Source organism: Mytilus edulis, chromosome 8 (genome assembly GCF_963676685.1).
Source record: "Mytilus edulis chromosome 8, xbMytEdul2.2, whole genome shotgun sequence".
Lineage (NCBI taxonomy): Eukaryota > Metazoa > Mollusca > Bivalvia > Mytilida > Mytilidae > Mytilus > Mytilus edulis.
The window spans coordinates 29,785,878-29,805,821 of record NC_092351.1 but is presented as its reverse complement, the minus strand read 5'-3'; the positions used below and the strand labels follow the sequence as shown (position 1 = coordinate 29,805,821).

Genomic DNA, 19,944 nt, shown 5'->3' with positions numbered 1-19,944 from the left:
GATAAGCAAATATTTAATGATTATGTGATTATATTGGCAAAAAAATGGTGATTATGTGATTACTAGGACCCCCCATGAGGGGCCTCATATGATGTTTTACCATAAGATTCATCTGAATAGATTTTTTTTCCACAACTAACAAAAATATATACAAGACTTTAGTGTTTATATGGCTTTTTTCTAGAGAATGTGCAGACTTTTTTTTAAGGCAAAGACGCCTATAGACCTGTAATTTCTCACAGTTGCAACAAAGGTCTATTTTCTAGTATCTATAATACTAAAATTACGAGGTCCAATTTATTAGCCGTCATCACGTAAAAACGATGAATCAAAGAATTCAACTTTATATCTAACTAATATAGTACAATGCTGTTGATTAAAAATTATTAAAATTACGAGGTCCAATTTATTAGCCGTCATCACGTAAAAACGATGAATCAAAGAATTCAACTTTATATCTAACTAATATAGTACAATGCTGTTGATTAAAAATTACACCACTCCAGACCCCTTTGTTTCCCACATAATTAATATTGCCAATAATTAAGAAGTTCCGGGTCGAATCCGATACCGATACCAATAGTATATTCACCTGTTAACTATTACCTTATCTGTACGTTCCGCATCTGACAGGCGCACCACCAAACGCTCTATTTAGGATTTTGCTATATACACGGGTCGTAATCACAGGGTTGACACTACTAAATTCAATCATTGTCACATTGTTCCCGATTGCTGTATTTTAATCAGTATGACTTTTTAAGATGACAATACGAATAATATAATTCTGGACTTAAAATAAGGCGTATATAGGTACAGCATGTACAGTTTTCAATTTGTAAGCCGGAATGACGTAAAACAGCGAATCAAAGAATTCAACTTTAATTATAACTCATTAAGGACAATGCTGTTGATTAAAAAATACTCCTTGACCAGGGACTTTTGTTTTCCAAATAAAATTAATAATACCAATAATTGATAAGTTCCAGGTCGACGGGTTCAAACAGAAAGATGTTGAAAGCAGAGAAAACTGTGCATCTTATAATCGGCATGACTTTATCAGATGACAAAACCAATACTAAAATAAGGCTTACGCATAGTTATATTCTTTAATTCAGCCACAGACCCGCGATATCACGGGTGTGTTCTAGTTTGATATAAAACAGAGTATAGTTTTTGAATCATTACAAAATGCAATGTTTTCGGTATGTAGTGTATTATTATATTTTTATGAGTCCGAACATTTTTTTTACATAATAAAGGATTCTCAACTATGACCAAACTTGTGATAAATGCGATGATCAATTCAATAATTATTAATAATGTCATCAAACTTATCTGTAATATTAGATCAAAGGTTACCTGCACAGGTAGACATGCAGGTTACATCAGGTATGATATATCATGCTGTAATCATCTGACAGCATGTCCACTAACATTTAATTATCATTAAATATAATAATTATCAATCATTTTTCGTGTTATTAATTGTATTAACATTATCTTTTGCTTGTAAGTCCATGATCACTGGTAACGCCCGCCATAACAAACGTGAAAACATGAAGTTTGCACATTTGTTAGACAATTATTTAATTTGAGATTATCTAGTAAATCATTTTAGCTAAACCCTTTATCAAACCGAAAATGTCTAAATCTTTAAATATGAGATAGAATTGACTTCCGTACTGAAAAATGAACGTTCTGTGTGAGTGTGCGGTGTAACATCGACATAATTATCTTCAAAACTTACATTTCTCCAAAACAAAAATCGCACTTAATCTAACGGGGAACTCCATCCACTGCTAAAGCAGTCTTTAGGGTTGAGGATTGCCGAAACATATGAAGCTGTTAAAGTTAAGTCTTTTTGAAAGTATTTGCATAAATGTCAACATTTTTACACATTTCATGAAAACTGAGGGACAAAAAAAAAAAGAACCCATACATTTATCAATTTAAAATACGATCATAGATCTAAAAGGGAGCTCCACTGTTAAGTAGACATAAAGATGGTTTCTGTTCAAGATTGGTTCTACTTATCATGTCCTTGTGTAGTGTAGAATGTTTACATTGAATAATATAATTTGACAATTGTAATCCTAATGGTGTTTTATTACTTTTAATTTTACCAAAAATCTTGATCCTTGTCTTAAACAATCCATTGACAAGGAATTGATTCTCCATTACAAACCAATATCTCACACGTTAAGTCCCTTTATCTAAACAATTATATTATAAATAAGGATCAACTGCACATCAAGGGTCGGACATACAGATGGGTCTTATCATATATAACATTCAAAATACACGCACGTATTTGTTTATAGTGTTTATTCTAAAGAAGTTAGTCAGTATAAAATACAGCACCCGATTACGGTTACCTAGAGATGAGTAGATGCCTTGCTGATAAGTATAGTCTTGTCTGTAAGGGGGTTTATCTAAATTTTATACATTTTGAAAATTATTTAAACATGATACAATTTATGGGTTAGGAAAACCCATTTTTATGATTTTTAACACTTCAAAAAGATACAGTTGGTATGGTTTTGTACGCCAAACAGTGTTACAATCCAATGATATACTACTACACCCCTTTAAAGACCCTCTATATCAAATAATCTCAATGTCTCCTACATTATTTTGTCATTAAGAAATACTAAAATTTCCTTTTTAGTTTCATGTTTTTGACAAATTAATTATATAGAAATAGATGGTACTCGTCTCTTGAGATTTTGGTAACTTAGACGCGTTATAATTTAAGTATATGAATAAGCAGAAAGCTGGTGGATTAAGATAAATGTCAATATTTGAGAATGATTAAATATTAAACACACAGCTTGGTTGCTCTTGTTATGGAGAATGCGAAAGTTAAAACAGTTGTGTTCCATATATTTTTATAACTATACAAAACAGTGTAAAGTACATCCGTAACAACCAAAGAGGAACATGTCAACGCAATCCGAAATATCATGCGACCTTGTTTTTAACTGGAGACAGTGTTGTACCCCGTTTAGATCGCAAACCACATACACTTTCATAAACATACACCACACACAATCCAGAAAGACGATAGCGCACAAAAGGAACCGTTACCGTATTCACAAATTGCAAGGATACAGGGGGAATTCTGAAACAGTAATTTTACTATATATATATGTACTTTGACATATGGCTCGGGTGACATATAGCATTATTCTTCACGAAGAATCATTCAATTTGTACACAATTTGTTGAAGATCGGAATAAAATGGTACATTTTTAGCGTAATTTTTTTAAATGTAACAACATATGTAACACTGACAGACGGACTTATAAGTACCCGGCCACGTCCACTTATATTTTTGTCCATCTGATAAGTTAAGCCTTTTTCAACTGATTTTTATAGTTCGTTCTTATGTTGTACTGTTATACCACTGTCCCAGGTTAGGGGAGGGTTGGGATCCCGCTAACATGTTTAACCCCGCCACATTATTTATGTATGTGTCTGTCCCAAGTCAGGAGCCTGTATATTCAGTGGTTGTCGTTTGTTTATGTGTTACATATTAGTTTTTCGTTCATTTTTTTTTACATAAATAAGGCCGTTAGTTTTCTCGTTTGAATTGTTTTACATTGTCTTATCGGGGCCTTTTATAGCTGACTATGCGGTATGGGCTTTGCTCATTGTTGAAGGCCGTACGGTGACCTATAGTTGTTAATGTCTGTGTCATTTTGGTCTTTTGTGGATAGTTGTCTCATTGGCAATCATACCACATCTTCTTTTTTATATTTAAAACGCGTGATTGTAATAACGGTTTATTTGATACATTTACATAAGCATATAAGAATGAATATGACAAAATTAAGAAAACAAATAGCCATGAATGTTGCTTCTTTCATAAGAAATTCTATTGCATAATGCCACGCTCTTTATATGAACGTTTGCAAAAAATATTATCTGCCAAAAATTTAATAAGAAGAATGGGTCACCGTGATATTTTTGAAGATACAAGTCGTGCAACATTTCCCTAATTTGCATATATTGTTCATGACAATAAACAAAAATATCTACGAGATAGAATTTTGAAATAAAATATGTGCACATAGGTTTTATAATATGCTTTAGAAAGGAAAAAGACAAAATGGTGTCACTGAACTTGTTATCTAGCAAGACAGATTTCACTATCATTCCAGTATAATATGTTTACTATAAGAGTTATCTCCACTTTAATGGCTATGTTGAAAAATTGATTCTGAAAAACCCAAATATTTGGTGTCTGCTCTTCACATTAGGGAAGATACAACAAATCACTTATTTTTCTTCCTACATGCACATAAACAGTCTTACAAATAAATTGCAAATCTGTTTCAAAATTTTCAGATTGAGGCAAAGAATTAGACCACTTGCGTACTTCTATTGCACAATGCAAGATGGCGGTATACAGTGAAACTTCCGACACGTTAGCTTGTTATCCTCCTGAACACAAATGACCATAAATGAAAAAAAACAAACATACATGACCGTTAGTTTTTCTAAGTATTAATAACAAGAGAAACTTTTTACATTATATGATTTTAACTTCACCATCATAAGGCTGCATTTCTAAAAAGCTGAATGATGTGCACATGATGAAGAAGATAGCTATAGAAAGCACCGATAACCAATACATGTCCTTAATCTTTATAAAAAGCACTCCTTTTGTACGTTAATCTTACAATTATTAGTGAGTTCCTCCCTTCTTGATATATTTTCAATAGTTTTGCGCTAATGAGTTCAGAATCAAACGTAGAAATAAAAATCACTTGTTTTATTTTTGTCATGGAAGGATGTAATTATCCAGTTTATATATGTTTTATAATTTATCGATGTTTTATTTCCGTAGTTTTACCAAACATAATGAACTTCTTTGTTACAAATGATGTGCAACAAAGAGCTGTCAAATCAAAATGGCGAAATTACACGCAAGCTATTTCCTATACATTTAACATAACAGTACACATATTATCTATATATCTATATTTATCGGGTTTGTAATAACATGAGCAACACGACGGGTGCCACATGTGGATCAGGATCTGTTTACCCTTCCGGAGCACCTGAGATCACCCCAGTTTTTGGTGGGGTTCGTGTTGCTTAGTTTTTGGTTTTCTATGTTGTGTCGTGTGTACTATTGTTTGTTTGTATGTTTGTCTTTTTCATTTTCAGCCATGGCGTTGTCTGTTTGTTTTCAATTTATGAGTTTTACTGTCCCTTTGGTATCTTTCGTCCCTCTTTCCTATATATAAATGCATATTTAGATCCAAAACGTTGCGTTAAATGGTTTTCATGAAGGTTAATCAGAAAATATATTCAAAGGAACTGCTGACTTTATCTTGATTTACCTTAATGCAACTACCAACTACAACTTTTCTCTCCTATGAATATGACTTGATGTACAGATAACACTATATATAGTGAGAATACAATATGTCTAGTTCTAAATGTCCCATTCAAGGATGTTTATTTTTTACCTTTAAAAACATTCATGCAAATTCGTATGATATGCTTTCACTAACCTGTTTTTAAATTTTAAAAAAAACATGCCCTGTACTCGACTAGAAAGAGTTGTTGCCCTTTAACATTTCTTCCTTTCAAGATATCTGATTTTTATCTTTCAATCATTACTGAGTTGATCTATTATTTTACAAAAATATCAACACAAATAAAACTAATGAAATTGAAAACACCATTTATGAATTTCTAGTTTAAACTAATTTATTTCAAAACTGTGAAAAATATCTCACTCTTTTTGAAGACATAAAAAAACCCGCAAAAACTAGTGAAATAATATGCTTTAATTGGTTACGAGCGTGTGTCGTTTTACTGGAAATCTCTATTAATAACTTTGTAAGTACCGAAACGGTGCTTCAAGTGATAAAAAGTTTGAAATGCTAACAAAGAAATTTCCATCTGTTACTACATTTTCTTTTAGTACACGTGGTATTTAAATGTTCTTGTATGTTTGTTGTTTGTTTGTTTGTTTGTTTGTTTTTTATGTTTTACTTCAGAAAGATGCACTATTGCATTGCTTTTTGAAAATCTTTTGAGTTAAAAACCATTTTGTTTGATGTGGTGGTGTCCAACTATCAAATATGTTTTGTCGAAGATATATCCCATGTTGGTCCTCTGCTCGATCCGGGCATTTTATTTCCTGCACCAGAAATTAAGAGGTGGAATGTAAACCTGCATGTCTCGCCTTAAATTTATCCTAAAGGGATAATAATTCAATGAAAATTAGAGTATACAATTTTTCAGAATAAATACATTTGGAAATTGACCTCTTGTATAATATCATATTGTAAAAAAACACAACAGATGGACAATTTCGGAATTAAGTCAGTTATTTTTTATTGAATATCCAAGTATTGGGTTTGTTGTAATTCCAATTAAATTCGATGTTCTGATTAGATTGCCTGATTCAGGTCATAAAAGGGAAAGCGTAGGCTTAATTGAGCACTTGTTTTCGTATAGCTTCACTTATTTATCCCTGGAGGTGAAAACTTATTGCATTAACAATTTTCATAATTTGCCATTAACAACGTCTAAAAAAGATTAGAGTGTGCCAAAAGCATTCTTATTAATACGTTGCTTTTTTATACCTTTTAAGGAGGTTTTGTGAAATTGCATACTACAACTTCAATTAATTGTCCCTTTGTGGTCAATTTAAGGTGAGAAATACAGGTTTACATTCCACTGTTCAATTTCTGGTGCAGGAGATATAATGCCCGGATCAAAGGACCAACATATGATATCACTGAATTGATGAGACATAAAATGGCTGCTAGTAATTTCATATCGATGAAAAAATTTGTTTGACTAGAGATAACCTCGAGTTAACATAAGATTACAAGATATACAGTAGTAAAATGACAATTAAAAGTAAATCGAAATGGTAATTTATGGAAATTATGACATGTGTGAAACGAAAAAAATAGCTCGAGTTGTAAATATTACATTAGCTGACTGGTGCTTTTCGTGTTAGAGAATTAGATCGAACATCAGGTAGTTCGTGGTGTTTCTTAAAAAAGTGCGGTCCTGAAATTATACAATCTTGCATAATTACTACATGCAATGCAAAAATGCCGAAAATTAACCAAAAATATACAATTTGGTGATATTTGTTAGTTTGTGTATTGATCTATTAAAGAAATGTAATCATTTTAACTGACCAGAAAAGCATAATGAAGAACTGTCAACAGTTCTGAATAAACGTGTACTCAAGTAGTTCACGTTCAGTCAAATATTTGTTGTGCTTATTTGTTATCAGATGCACACAAAAATTATTTTAAATAAAAAATAAAAAATGAACATTGAAAAAAAACCACTTTAAGTCATTAGCCTCCGGATTTGGTGGGTTGAAACTATTTAAAGATCTGTGTGATTCAGTGTCAATAACTATTCTATTTTTCTGCAATCCGAAAACATAAGTACACCTAGCAAACATTCCATTACATACCTAGACTAATTACATAAGTAAGATAACTCTTGTAATACGTCTATACTGACCAATCGTGTGAGCATACCTTATTAAATTAACTTTTCTAAAAGCATATAGGTATATCATGTATATGCCATGGTAACAATACATGCATAATATTTTAGAAAACAATACAAAAACTAAAACAGGGAATAAGCAGTACTTTACAGAATATATATGTTAGCAATGTTCAAGTACAGAGTTGGATTGAAGTTATCTGAACAAGAAGAGATAGGAAAATCTGGTTCCAATAATGTCCGAACATTCGAAATCATATTATAATCGTTGACACTTTAGCCTACCGCCGGTGTACAAATTGTATATAAAACGTCTTTTTTTTTTTAAATGCCAAGTGTCACCCCTGGTGCAAATTTTATGAAACATTTTGTAAGGGAATTAAATTCTTGTGACCTTATATCAGTTTCTTTAATGAAAATGGTATCAAATTTCTCACAAGGTTTCAATAATAAACCGGATAATAAAGGACTAAAAATGAAGATAAATATATAAAACTGAAATTAAATGATCCAAAAACTCATTATTGTCAAAAAGGTCGTAGGTAAATTAGATTTTCTGACAGTTTTGACAAAATGTCATCTTGTTTCAATATAATTGAAACAATTTCATTAAGGTAGATAGCCACAACATTACCCCACGGTATCCGTCATTAGAACCCGTCCCGTACATAAACATTCAATTCACAAAATAGTAAATAAAAGAGTCTAATTTTACAGTGGGTGTTTCACGACATATTGTTGGCCAGTTTATGGTCAAATCAGGTGCGATACGGTTTATTATTATATCAACTGAAGCATGGTAGGTATGACTTGGTATGTTAGTTTAAATTTTCAAACGATCATTTTTGTTACATTTATGACTGTGTTGTTTTAACACCCTAAGATATCAAATCTACAGCAACATCCAAAGTTTTTACAAGTCATTATATACTTAATATTAGAGACAGATTCTTGTCACCGTCTTATTTACAACAAAAAAAGAAATAAACTTCAAACGTACTATTCACATTTTAAGGTGTTTAATTTTTATTGAATTTGAGTTAAAGAAATGTTAAGTGAATATTACATTGTTAATCTTTTAACCTTGTTTCACAAAGGAAGTGTTAAACAATGTTCTCACAATGGCAGGTGCTCATCTCAATCATACAGTGCCTTGGTGGCCGAGCATATTATTTTTAGTGAAAAAATGGGTACTTTTTGTATTAAAAAAATCCCCCAGCTTATTCATAATAATCCATTGCTATATTTGTAATCAAGAAGAAGTGGTACGATTACCAACCAGACAACTCTCCACAAGAGAAAAAAATGAAACGGAAATTAAATACTTGTAACTTACTATGGGTGACCGTTCGGCCTTCAACAATGAGTAAAATGTCTCTTACCAAAGCCACCGAGGACACAACGAAATAAGGTTAGCCAATGATCCCCCTAAAAAAATCAAATAAAACAAAAAAACAAAACACCATACACCAAACAACCAATCGGGGCCCTTAATTTCATATCTTACAAACAGTATACGGATGATGTTATTGTTGAAGGTCGTACGGAGATCTGTAGTTATTATCTATGTTTTTGGTAGTTGGTACCACATCATTTTATATAAAAACAAGAATGTGTGTCCATAGTACAATGATTATTCACTAGCACTATCATTTTCTATGTTCAGTGGACCGTGAACTTGGGACAAAACTATAATTTGACATTTAATTAGACAGATCATATCATAGGGACCATCTATACTAAGTTTTTAGTTGAGTAGACTTCAACTACATCAAAAACTACCTTGATCAAAAAATTTAACCTGAAGCGTTAAATATGGACGGACGAAGGGGTGAACGGTCGAACGGACTGAGGGATACATGTATATGTCCATATATCCAGGCAAGCTTCTCGTCAGTGCTGTACCTTTATCAAAATAAAAGACCGTGACTATGATAACTTTTTAACTTATTGCAATAACATTTGTGCCAAGTAAGGGCCTTATTGCCCAATCTTTTCTGCTGTAAATAAGATTTCAAATAACCTATTTTTAATGTATTGGTTGATTGTTGCTTGCTTTAGGACGTTCAGTGGCAAATATTTCATGAATTTTCAAGACGAGATCTAACTTATCCAAGGTACACACACAATACAGATTAAATATACAAATATGAGTTTTGAATAGAATTCACTTTTAAGTAATCAGAAAACTGATTTCTGTCTAATGATGTTATTGTATTTTCTGCTAGTTTTTTTCACTTACATAATACGACTTTAATATAATTAATCTCAGTTTTTTAAGTAACAAGAGTTAGCTCCCGTGGATTTATATTTATGTTTACTAACCGAACTGAGCGGCTATTTTCACTTAGAAACAGAATAGAGTGTTAAATGGAATAAAATGGTAAGTTTTAGCTTAAGATGTGAAAAATCTAACTGAGTACATGTATGTCGCTGTGTATAGTATAATTGCATTTGTTTATTTCTAAGCGAATAATAACTGATAACTGCTTAGTCATTCTAGTATTTAGAAGTTCTATTTTATATCATCAAAGTATGAACCTGTTTTTATTTGGAAACATCATATAAAGGCAACTGTCCTGTATTTTCTGCATGTTGGGGATTTTAATTTTCTCAACACCATCTGATAAGTCCAGTCATTTTGAAGTATATTGGTACTGCGATCATAGTCCTGAGATCATTTGAAGTTTATTTATATCGAACGGATAACCTGTGGCTAAAGGGAAGTAACTCAATTTCTTTAAACGGAAAAAATATTTTTATTATATCAAATTAAAGGTTTTAGAACATCGATATTTTATAATTCAAACTTTAGAAATGATCTATGTGAACAGGGTTTTATCAAGAATGTCTAAAAATAATATTATATCGATATAGGTTCTACGAGTTTTAAACATCGGTACTAAATAACTGTAGCCTTGGTCAAGGATTTGTATATAAGCTTTTTAGATCTTACTATACAAGTCCTTGCTTCGGTCTATAGTTGCATATGATTGATGCAATAATGTTAAGGCAAAACATGCAAATAAAAAATAATATAAAGAATTAATTGAGTAAATATGCTTTATTATGGGGTCGGCATAGTATACAATCAAGGTCGTTACATAAGCTTGCTTTACTTTTCTTTAATTTAGTCTGTACCTGTTCTGCTATATCAGACGACACACGTTTCAGTGGTAATTCTATTAAATTGCCAAATAATCGAATACACCAAAATAGTTACTATTGACATGTTACCAACACCTCTGCTAATCTCTAATGAGATTTTTACCTACATACAAACAAGAATGTAATGTCATAATAGTACATGTACAAAATTGATTTAAGTTTGAGTTAAAACAACCAATAATTGGTGGTCAATCCGATGATCTTCCTTTAATGATAAACAATAATGGCTTGTTAAAAAAAAACGATAGTCACTGAAGGGATAACAAGTATTTAACATGGTTAAGTGGTCTATAAACTGCATGGTATATCTTTTCACCAGGTTCAATCCACCATTTTCTACATAAGAAAATACCTGTACCAAGTCAGGAATATTGTTAACCATTCGTTTGATGTGTTTTATCTTTTGATTTTGCCATTTGATTAGAGACTTTCCGCTTTAAATTTCCCTAGCAGTTCAGTATTTTTTTTAATTTATTTTTTACATAGGTTGAATGGTACACCAACGTATACATAATTGGACATCAGTTTTCCTCATAGTCACACATTTTGGACAGTTGATAGAGGGTACCTTCTTCATCAACAGATCTAGTTCGAAACTGCTTTTTGACAAGCCCAGAACTGATATTTGTTTACTTGGCACTGCAGATAACAATATGCCATCCAGAAATGTAAAACAGGCTATACAAAACAAAGAACAGGATGAGGGAGTAGGAGCCAAAGTCAGGAGGAGTGTAGGAGGTAATCAGGTAATAATTAACAAGAAGCCATGGGCAAACAGAGCCTAGGGATGTAACGAAGTAAGACTTATTTAATTAGTCCGTAGAGTCCAGGGTCATAAGATGCTTAAGGTAGTGAGTTGTGAAATGATGACTATTAGATATTGAGGAAGGCAAATATGGAGGAGTAGAAGCCGAATTATGATAAAGTGACTGTAAAGTGACTGTGTAGAAAGTATATTAGGTATGAGTTAGAGGGCCCTTGTCATAGTTATCTTATATGTAAGCAGAAGATATTCTTTGGTGAGAGTGAGAACCAAAATAAGTTTATTCGTATGAAGTGGTGTTATGATTAGGAGGGATAATGACACAGTCAGAGACTGCTATACAGTTTTGATGTAAGCTGAACTTTTGTCCAAAACATTTTTTGAAAATTTTATCGAATACAATTTTAAAAATAAATGTATATATTCTTCTTTCAGCTTCGTAACTTTGATCCATTCCTGCTACTTGATGATTTTAGAGTTAAAGCCCCTGCTGGCTTTCCTGACCATCCACACAGAGGATTTGAAACGGTATGTGTCATATTATGCAAACATTCATATGATTATTAGCAAAGAAAGCTCAACTATGAATGTATGATATATACTTGGTAACACGTAACGTAAAATGCATCAATGTTTTAATTGAAATAAGATTATTGCCAGTATATGTTATTTCAATGTTTTCATATATCGTTTTTTTTTATAATTTCAATGTGATGTTGGTCTAAAGTTTCATAATAAATTATTCTAAAAGAAAAGACAACTGGGCATTTTGGTTTTAGAGTCAAAGTTTTTAATGAAACGAAAAAAAAACACCAGCTCAATCTCACCTTCTTGCCTATGTTATACCTAAATATAGATCCAAGAAACGTGTACATTACGCTCTATGATAAACATGTCCAAAATGGGTGATACTAGTAGCTCATGATACTAGTATATAGATATAACTGGATACATTGGTGTTTAACATCCAGTGGTAAATGTTTGTTTTGTTCACGCATCATTATCAATATTATTTAATTTGATGCGACTGTCGTACAAGTGAGAGGTTTAGCGCTATAAAACCAGGTTCAATCCACCATTTTCTACATTTGAAAATGCCTGTTCCAAGTTAGGAATATGACAGCTGTTGTCCATTCGTTTGATGTGTTTTGTCATTGATTTTGCCATGTGATTAGGGACTTTCCGAGTTGATTTTGATCTGAGTTCAGTATTTTTGTGCTTTTACTGTTTACATGCATGTCAGGACGAGAGCATGTGCAAGTGATATGAATTTTACATTGATATGCTGACTGTGTGAGCTTGATTTGTAATGTGATAGTTCACAAGGTAAACATGTAACAGTCAACATGAAGATATGCCATACTACCCAGATACATAATTCCGGAAAAGCAGCAAATACCAATATTACCAGCAATAGTTCAATTTTGGTACACATCATCGGTGGTCTAATGGTAGCATGGTAGCAGGGTAGCCTGCTAGCCTTGGGTGCGGGAGGTTGTGGGTTCGATCCTGGAAAGGTCAACACGAACATTTGAAAATTAGAAATTGCTAATTTTCTGCATGTAGACTCAAAAGCAAAGACTAGTCTCGTCCTGTAAATGCAATGCACTTGCTTCTGGACGTTTAACAGCCACCAATCTTTATTATTATTTGTAGGTGACCTATGTTTTAGAGGGTGGAGTGACACATGAAGATTTTTGTGGACACAAAGGGACAATACATCCTGGTGATTTACAGGTACTTTACTGCTTTTACAGTGAAAACTACAATATATAATGAAGGACAACAGTTGAGAGTATTTGTAGCGAGGTCTAATCAGATTTATTCCTAAGATTATTGTTCAGTGGGACACTGACAAAATAAGAATAACAATTAGATATGTTGCCGTCTCTGAATAAAATTAGATAACAATATGATATGATCGCATTAATACATGCACGCAATAATTTTCTTAATTTACATTATTCATAAACTTAAATTGTCACCATATTTATCTATTTTTTTTACAGTTAATTGGCTTTGGTCAACGAACTCATTTTATACAGCATATTTGAATCATTAATAATTCTTCGAAATGTTGCTATTTTTTATATATTTTCAACAATACAAAATATATGTTGTACATCGTTTAACAGTGGATGACAGCAGGTCGTGGGATTGTACATTGTGAGATGCCCCATGGTACAGAACAAGCTCATGGACTACAGTTGTGGGTTAACCTGGCAAGTAAAGATAAAATGACAGCACCTGCCTACCAGGAATTGTTGGACAAGGACATTCCTAAAACAAAACAAAATGGTGTCCATGTCAAGGTCATAGCTGGAGAATCATTAGGAATTAAGGTTGGTGTAACCATGTATTATGTTCAAAAAGAAAATCATACAATGTATATAGAACAAACTTTAAGAGAAAATCCTTGCAGAATGGTATCATCTCAGAAGTCTCCATCCATAGCATTTTATTTTAGAGAACATACATATTATGAAAATACATACAATCTTGTTTTGTCCTTTTTCGTCCATTGATTCCACATCTAAATGTATCTCTACAATGATGAATTGTCAGTCAGTGAATAGATAAACGGTATGAATTATAAAAGTCTAGTTACTTTTGGAACTCATGCTTGTGATTTTTTTCCTGTTTTTTTTTGTTTACTTGATTTGTATCTTCTTAATGAATTTATAAGATTTAAATATCGGTAGACTACTGTTGCCCCTAATTTGAGAATGTTGATGTCATAAAAAAGTTGCAATCATTTGAAAACATTTACAAATAAAAACAAAACCCATATACCCAATCAAAGCAGTAAAGGTATTTTATGTTTTAGTTAGTTTCATATTCCACGAGAGCACCAATATTATGTTATACTTTTTTTTTTAAATCCCCTGTTTATACAAAAACACCAGATACCAAAATGCTAGCTGTACTCTTTAATTGATATTTTATATTTTAGTCCCCTGTTTACACAAGAACACCAACAATGTACTTAGACTTCCAGCTAGACCAAGGAGCTGTTCTTAATCAACCTATACCTCAAGGGTGGAATAGTTTTATATATACTTTATCTGGGAAGGCAACGTTTGGTAAGACATATATAAATCCTGACATCTTTTGATAGCTATTTAGCTGTTTTATGAATACAACATTAACTACACTGGGATATATATTTGTTTAATTTTGAGAATCCAATAAATAAATATGACAGTTGTTTTCTATCCTGTGAACTTTTTATTTTGTCATTTGATAAGGAACCTTCCAATTTGAATTTCCCTTGAAGTTCGGTATTTTTGTTATTTTACTCTTTACTATTTTATTCTCAGTATTTATTTTACTAATGCTTTTCAACTTAAGGAATATATATATTACCCAAGCTGTATTTTGGCTAAATTTTTAGGAATGTTAGCTAGGTCCTTAATGCTCTTCAACTTCGTACTTTATTTGGCCTTTTTAATGTTTTTTGTTTTGAGCGTCACTGGTGAGTCTTTTGTAGATGCAATGCGCTTCTGACGCAAATACAAAATTTCAATTTTGACATCTTTAATGATTTTATTTGTAAGGAATACAATTGCCAACTTTTCTGTTCGTAGTATTATCAAATATAGGCACCTAAGTAAAAAAAGATAGAAGTCAAACTTCTACAGAAATTGTTTGGATTCAATGGCAAACTGAAAGAGCTTGTATATTTCTATAGGTGAGGGTTCAGCTGCCAAACAACATGAAGCTCACTATACACTTGTTTTAGATCAAAATGGCGATGGGATTAGAGTTGAAAACAAGGTAGGCGTGATATAAGTTTAATAATATTCATGATCATACACAATTTTAGAAACTTTTATTAATACAATAATTATAAGTTGTTCAAAAGAAATAAATTATAAACAAACATTTGATTTGTTTGAAAAAGTTAAAAGTAAATCCCATAGAGAACTTTATAGATCTGGAGTCGGTTTCACAAAATCTTACAATTAAGATCGAGCTTAAGTCATGAACAATTCAGTATATTTAAGATAATTCTTAGTCGTATGTTATTTTTTAAAACCTACTCCAGTATCCTAGCTTCCTATTCTGCTGTTAAATGGCATGCTGTTATTTGGTCAGCAAAGCAATATCCATTATAGAATGTTAAACAATATATATGAATCTGTTCTGTTTTTTCCAGAGTCCAGAGTTGTGTCGTTTTGTGTTGATAGGCGGTAAACCTCTAGGAGAGCCCGTTAAACAGCATGGTTAGTTTGATAGTAATGTTAATAACTGTTAAAAAATTGAAATGAAAAGACGGTTTGTTTGGCACTGTGAAAGTTTAAAGTCCGTCAAATAAATGTTCCAAAAAAGATTATTAATAATACTCTGCATAATACTGACACGAAAAGAAAGAATATGGTTTAAAATAAAGGTAACAGAAGTAAACTACTATTCAATAGTCATTAATCGGAAAGGACTACTTGTTGGCAACTGTCATATACCTGTCTTGGTTTAAGTCACACAACACGATATATCATGCTAGGTAAATAATAAAAAATATAAGTTTTCATAATCAACAATCTTATGCAACACCAAAAATGCATTTCGTCTATTCCAGATTGTAAACCAACAGAGCATAACGCATAGGCATGGTATCATTAATTGCTATAAAAAGTAGTTGTGTTTCTGTAACTCTGCATGCATTTACACCAGTTCGAACAGTTTGATGTATTTTTGATAAATACAACCCCCTTTGAGTTCATGGAAATATATTTGGACTTTTCTCCTCTGGATTATTTTTATTTACCATGAGACTAACCCTTGGCACTGGATCTTAAACCTTGGCTAGTGAAGATGTATAGGCGATCAGAGTTTGTGACTTTTCTTCTTTTATCATGACATTTCTTCTTCTCTCTTAAGACATTCAGCACCTTAAAGTGCAAAATTGAAGAAATTGTATAATGTTGTATGCTTGTATACCACGGTTAAGTAATCCTGTAGAATTGTTTTGACCTTCAAACCTATATTTGACAGGCCCATTTGTGATGAATACACCAGAAGAAATACAGCAGGCCATGTTTGATTATCAAATGGGAAAGAATGGTTTTGAAAATGCATCCAGATGGGAATCTGACTATGTGAAACGACGATAACAAAACAATTAAGCTATATTATTGTATCTTTCGTTGTTTTGTTCAAACATGTACTTTAAGTGACATTTTTTAGATATATGCAGATTTTGCAATCATCGTCATGTCAAGGACCAGATTGGATAAATTATTACTTTCACATCGTCATTTATTTCAATTTTCGTTTTGCCGCCTTTTATTTTACAATTTTCTATTTACATTATGTCAGTTGGTTGCTGTTGATCAATTTGTCATACACACAGTACTATATATTCTTGTTAGTGACCAATTTATCCATTTAGGTCCTTTTGTTATGTGTACAGATGAAGAAATCAAACAAGCTCTGAATGATTACAGACAGGGGGGAAATGGTTTTGAAAAGGCACATACTTGGAACTCTTGGGTTGCATATGAATAGTAAAGTCTGTGTTCGTCTTACCTTGTACATGACGTTTGCAGTGTTGGATATATTAAAAAAAAAGGACAAATACATCACGAAAAGATGACACCGACGAATAAAACACCTTTCCAGTGTTAAACGTAAAAGAACTACAGCTGTCAGAAATATAGCCTGGTCTTGTCTACAACTATTGAACACTGATTATTGATCTATATCATTATCACATGTTTAAAACTAAGAATGAGTATAATTAATTTGAGCTTCACCTTCATATATGACTTTATATTCTGTTTTTTTTCCTAGAATGTAAGAAAACTTCTGGTCAGTAACAATTGGGTCTGAGGAGGTACCGGTACACATATTCAGAATACATATTTGAGAAGGATTTCGAATACTCATCCATCGTAAAAACCAAAACTCGACTAAAAACAGTGACATTGGTCCTAAATGCTCTTCAACTTCGTACTGTATTTGGCCTTTACACATTATTTGATTCGAGCGAAACTGATGAGTCTTTTGTAGACGAAATAGCGTCTGGCATAAATTTAAAATTGCATTCCTGGTATCTATATGAGTTTATTTACCAATATATTATCCCTCTTGATGTGACATAAATATTTCTGATGTGATTTTAAGTTTGTGTTTTATGCATATCATACTTCTGTGTTTAAGAAGTAATAATGTTCTTTCGTTAATGATGTCCATATTTGTTAATCATGATAAGTAGATCTGAATATCATTGTTGTTACATGTTATTTTTAAATAATTTATTTTAATAAATTGTGATTTGTTTTATGAATATACTTATACATTGTTTTATTAAAGACGTGTTGCCCTTCTCTTATTACAATCCAATCAAATTATCGGGATGTTAGGATTTTGTGTCTTAACGCATTTATTAAAACTATAAATTTGCCTATAATTTTGTCGTTATCTGATAGTTCGTAATTCAAACACACCTACTCTGGGATGATGACATTACAGTCTTAAGATATTTCGTTTAAGCTAATGTGCTTTGTCTATGTGCCGTTTTGTTTATATTTGCTGATAAATTCTTTGTTTTTATAGTGATAACAATTATAACACAATTTTGACTGATGTCCCTCTACTTTTGGACATTTTTACCTATTATGTCTATTTGTTATGTTCACTTATTTTTGTCAATATAATGGAGTCTTATGCGACTGTCATACAAATGAGAGGTTAAGCTGCCTATAAATCCAGGTTTAATCAACCATTTTCTGCATAAAAAAATGCCTGTACCATGTCAGGTGTATAACAATTTCATACATTGGTTTGATGTGTTTGAGCTTCTGATTTTTGTCATTTGTTTAGAGACTTTCCGTTTATAATTTTTCGCTGAGTTCGGTATTTTTGTTATTTACCTTTACATTAGGTGTAATTCAAACACACCTTCTCTGTTATTGTCTTGATCCTAGTGACTCATAACAATCTAAAGGTATTTCATTTAGCCCAAAATTATGTTTTGAAGTTATATGCATTTGTAATGTTAGAAATAGAGAAAAAAGCATCAAAGTATATTGTGTTAAACCTGAATATGGTTGGTTTACTTTTTATTTACTATCATGGCTAGTACAAATTCACGACTTTGGCTTAAGGTTCATGTGGACCCTACGGTTTAAATGGCCGTATTTTCACCTCAAAATTTACTCTAAGTACAGACAAACCTGTGCATCTGTAAAAGTTTTAAGGCATGGCATGCATCAGCATCAACATTTACAAATGACAATAAAGCTTCACGAAGATCTTAAGAAGTGACACACAAATTTTGAAAATCTAGAACATATCTGTGTACTGATTTTTCTTTCATTCAGTCATATGGTAAAAGAAAACAAATTACCATAAGACCATATTTTTGAGTATCTTCATTCCCTGGAGACAATCAGAAGTTGTATTGGAGAACTACACTAATTTTTATTGTTCCGAAGTAAGTAATTTCTGAGGCGTCCACGTGCGCTTTGTAGAGGAAAATCGTGTCTAAATATGAAGTGAAGAGTTGGTGGCTTCACAAATCTTCGACGGAGGTCTACTCTGTGATATTGTTTCATGTTCAGTCTTATCAAAATATAAATCTGATTATCCTCATACCTTTATATATAAGTCAATATTGACCATATACCTTGTTATCATTAGAAATCAATTAGAAATAAAGTGCATTTTTGTAACATATTGGTATATAATACTGATTTCTATCAAAACATATAAAACATTTCAAAAATAGTCATGATGGTGATGTGCTTTAATATAGGAATTTGCAAACCGCTAGGTGAACCATTAACTTTGATAAGCAACCGACCACGATTTGCTGTATCAATATACTATCTAGACAATTGGTAACCATCAAATATCATTATAGAATCATCTAGAGTTACGTTCAGAGAATATCTATCATAGATCCACATTTTACTTAAACAGTAAGATATAGGCCAGTCAGTAATTTAACTGTTGTATCAAAGTTTTTCGAGAGAGCCATCTTCCAACAGCTAGTTGATTTTTTTTCAAAATATTTTTCACCAATATTTGTCTGCCTTTAGATCAGGATACGGCTGCCAGACAGCACTTTTGAAAATCATTTGAAGAAGGCTATTGATGATAATCAATATATTGCTGCTGTGTTGATGAACCCCTAGAAAGCCTTCGACTGCCTTCCTCATAATTTAATAATTTTAAAACTAAAAGCTTATGGATTATCTGAAATAGCTTTAAGCTTGATAGACAGATATTTAAGTAAAAGAAAACAATGTGTAAAAGTTGGTATATATATAAGTACCTGGACAGATATATATAAAGGTGTGCCGCAAGGTTCTATATTAGGACCTATATTTTTCAAAATTTTCTTGATGACATTTTTCTGTTTGTATCAAGTAGTTCATTTTATAATTATGCAGATGACAATATTTTTATCATATTCACATTCTGATATAGACACTGTCGTAAATATTTTAGAAAAAGAAGGCTTAGAGCTAATAAATTGGTTCATTTTAAATCATATGAA

The 19,944-nt window shown here is 31.9% G+C and overlaps 1 protein-coding gene across 2 annotated transcripts; it reads left to right on the top strand.

Annotated features, from left to right (window-relative positions):
• The first annotated feature begins 9,763 nt into the window (after positions 1-9,763).
• Positions 9,764-17,723, top strand: LOC139485362 (pirin-like). Of its 2 annotated transcripts, none has more exons than XM_071269800.1 (9): positions 9,764-9,890; positions 11,162-11,421; positions 11,874-11,966; positions 13,095-13,175; positions 13,574-13,780; positions 14,392-14,521; positions 15,130-15,215; positions 15,598-15,664; positions 16,831-17,723. In XM_071269800.1, the coding sequence occupies exons 2-9, from the start codon at positions 11,167-11,169 to the stop codon at positions 16,944-16,946; spliced, it is 1,035 nt and encodes a 344-aa protein (XP_071125901.1). In that variant the 5' UTR covers positions 9,764-9,890; positions 11,162-11,166; the 3' UTR covers positions 16,947-17,723. The 2 variants fall into 2 exon arrangements, with proteins under 2 accessions (XP_071125901.1, XP_071125900.1); XM_071269799.1 differs by having other exon boundaries at positions 16,434-17,723.
• The last annotated feature ends 2,221 nt before the right edge of the window (positions 17,724-19,944 follow it).

What these genes read in the sequence shown, in the direction of transcription:
- LOC139485362 (XM_071269799.1), top strand. Translation starts at nt 11,167, where the DNA reads ATGGTACACCAACGTATACATAATTGGACATCAGTTTTCCTCATAGTC. An exon ending in ATCTGGGAAGGCAACGTTTG is followed by an intron (nt 14,522 to 15,129) that starts GTAAGACATATA and finishes ATATTTCTATAG; the next exon opens with GTGAGGGTTCAGCTGCCAAA. An exon ending in AGAGCCCGTTAAACAGCATG is followed by an intron (nt 15,665 to 16,433) that starts GTTAGTTTGATA and finishes TATATTTGACAG; the next exon opens with GCCCATTTGTGATGAATACA.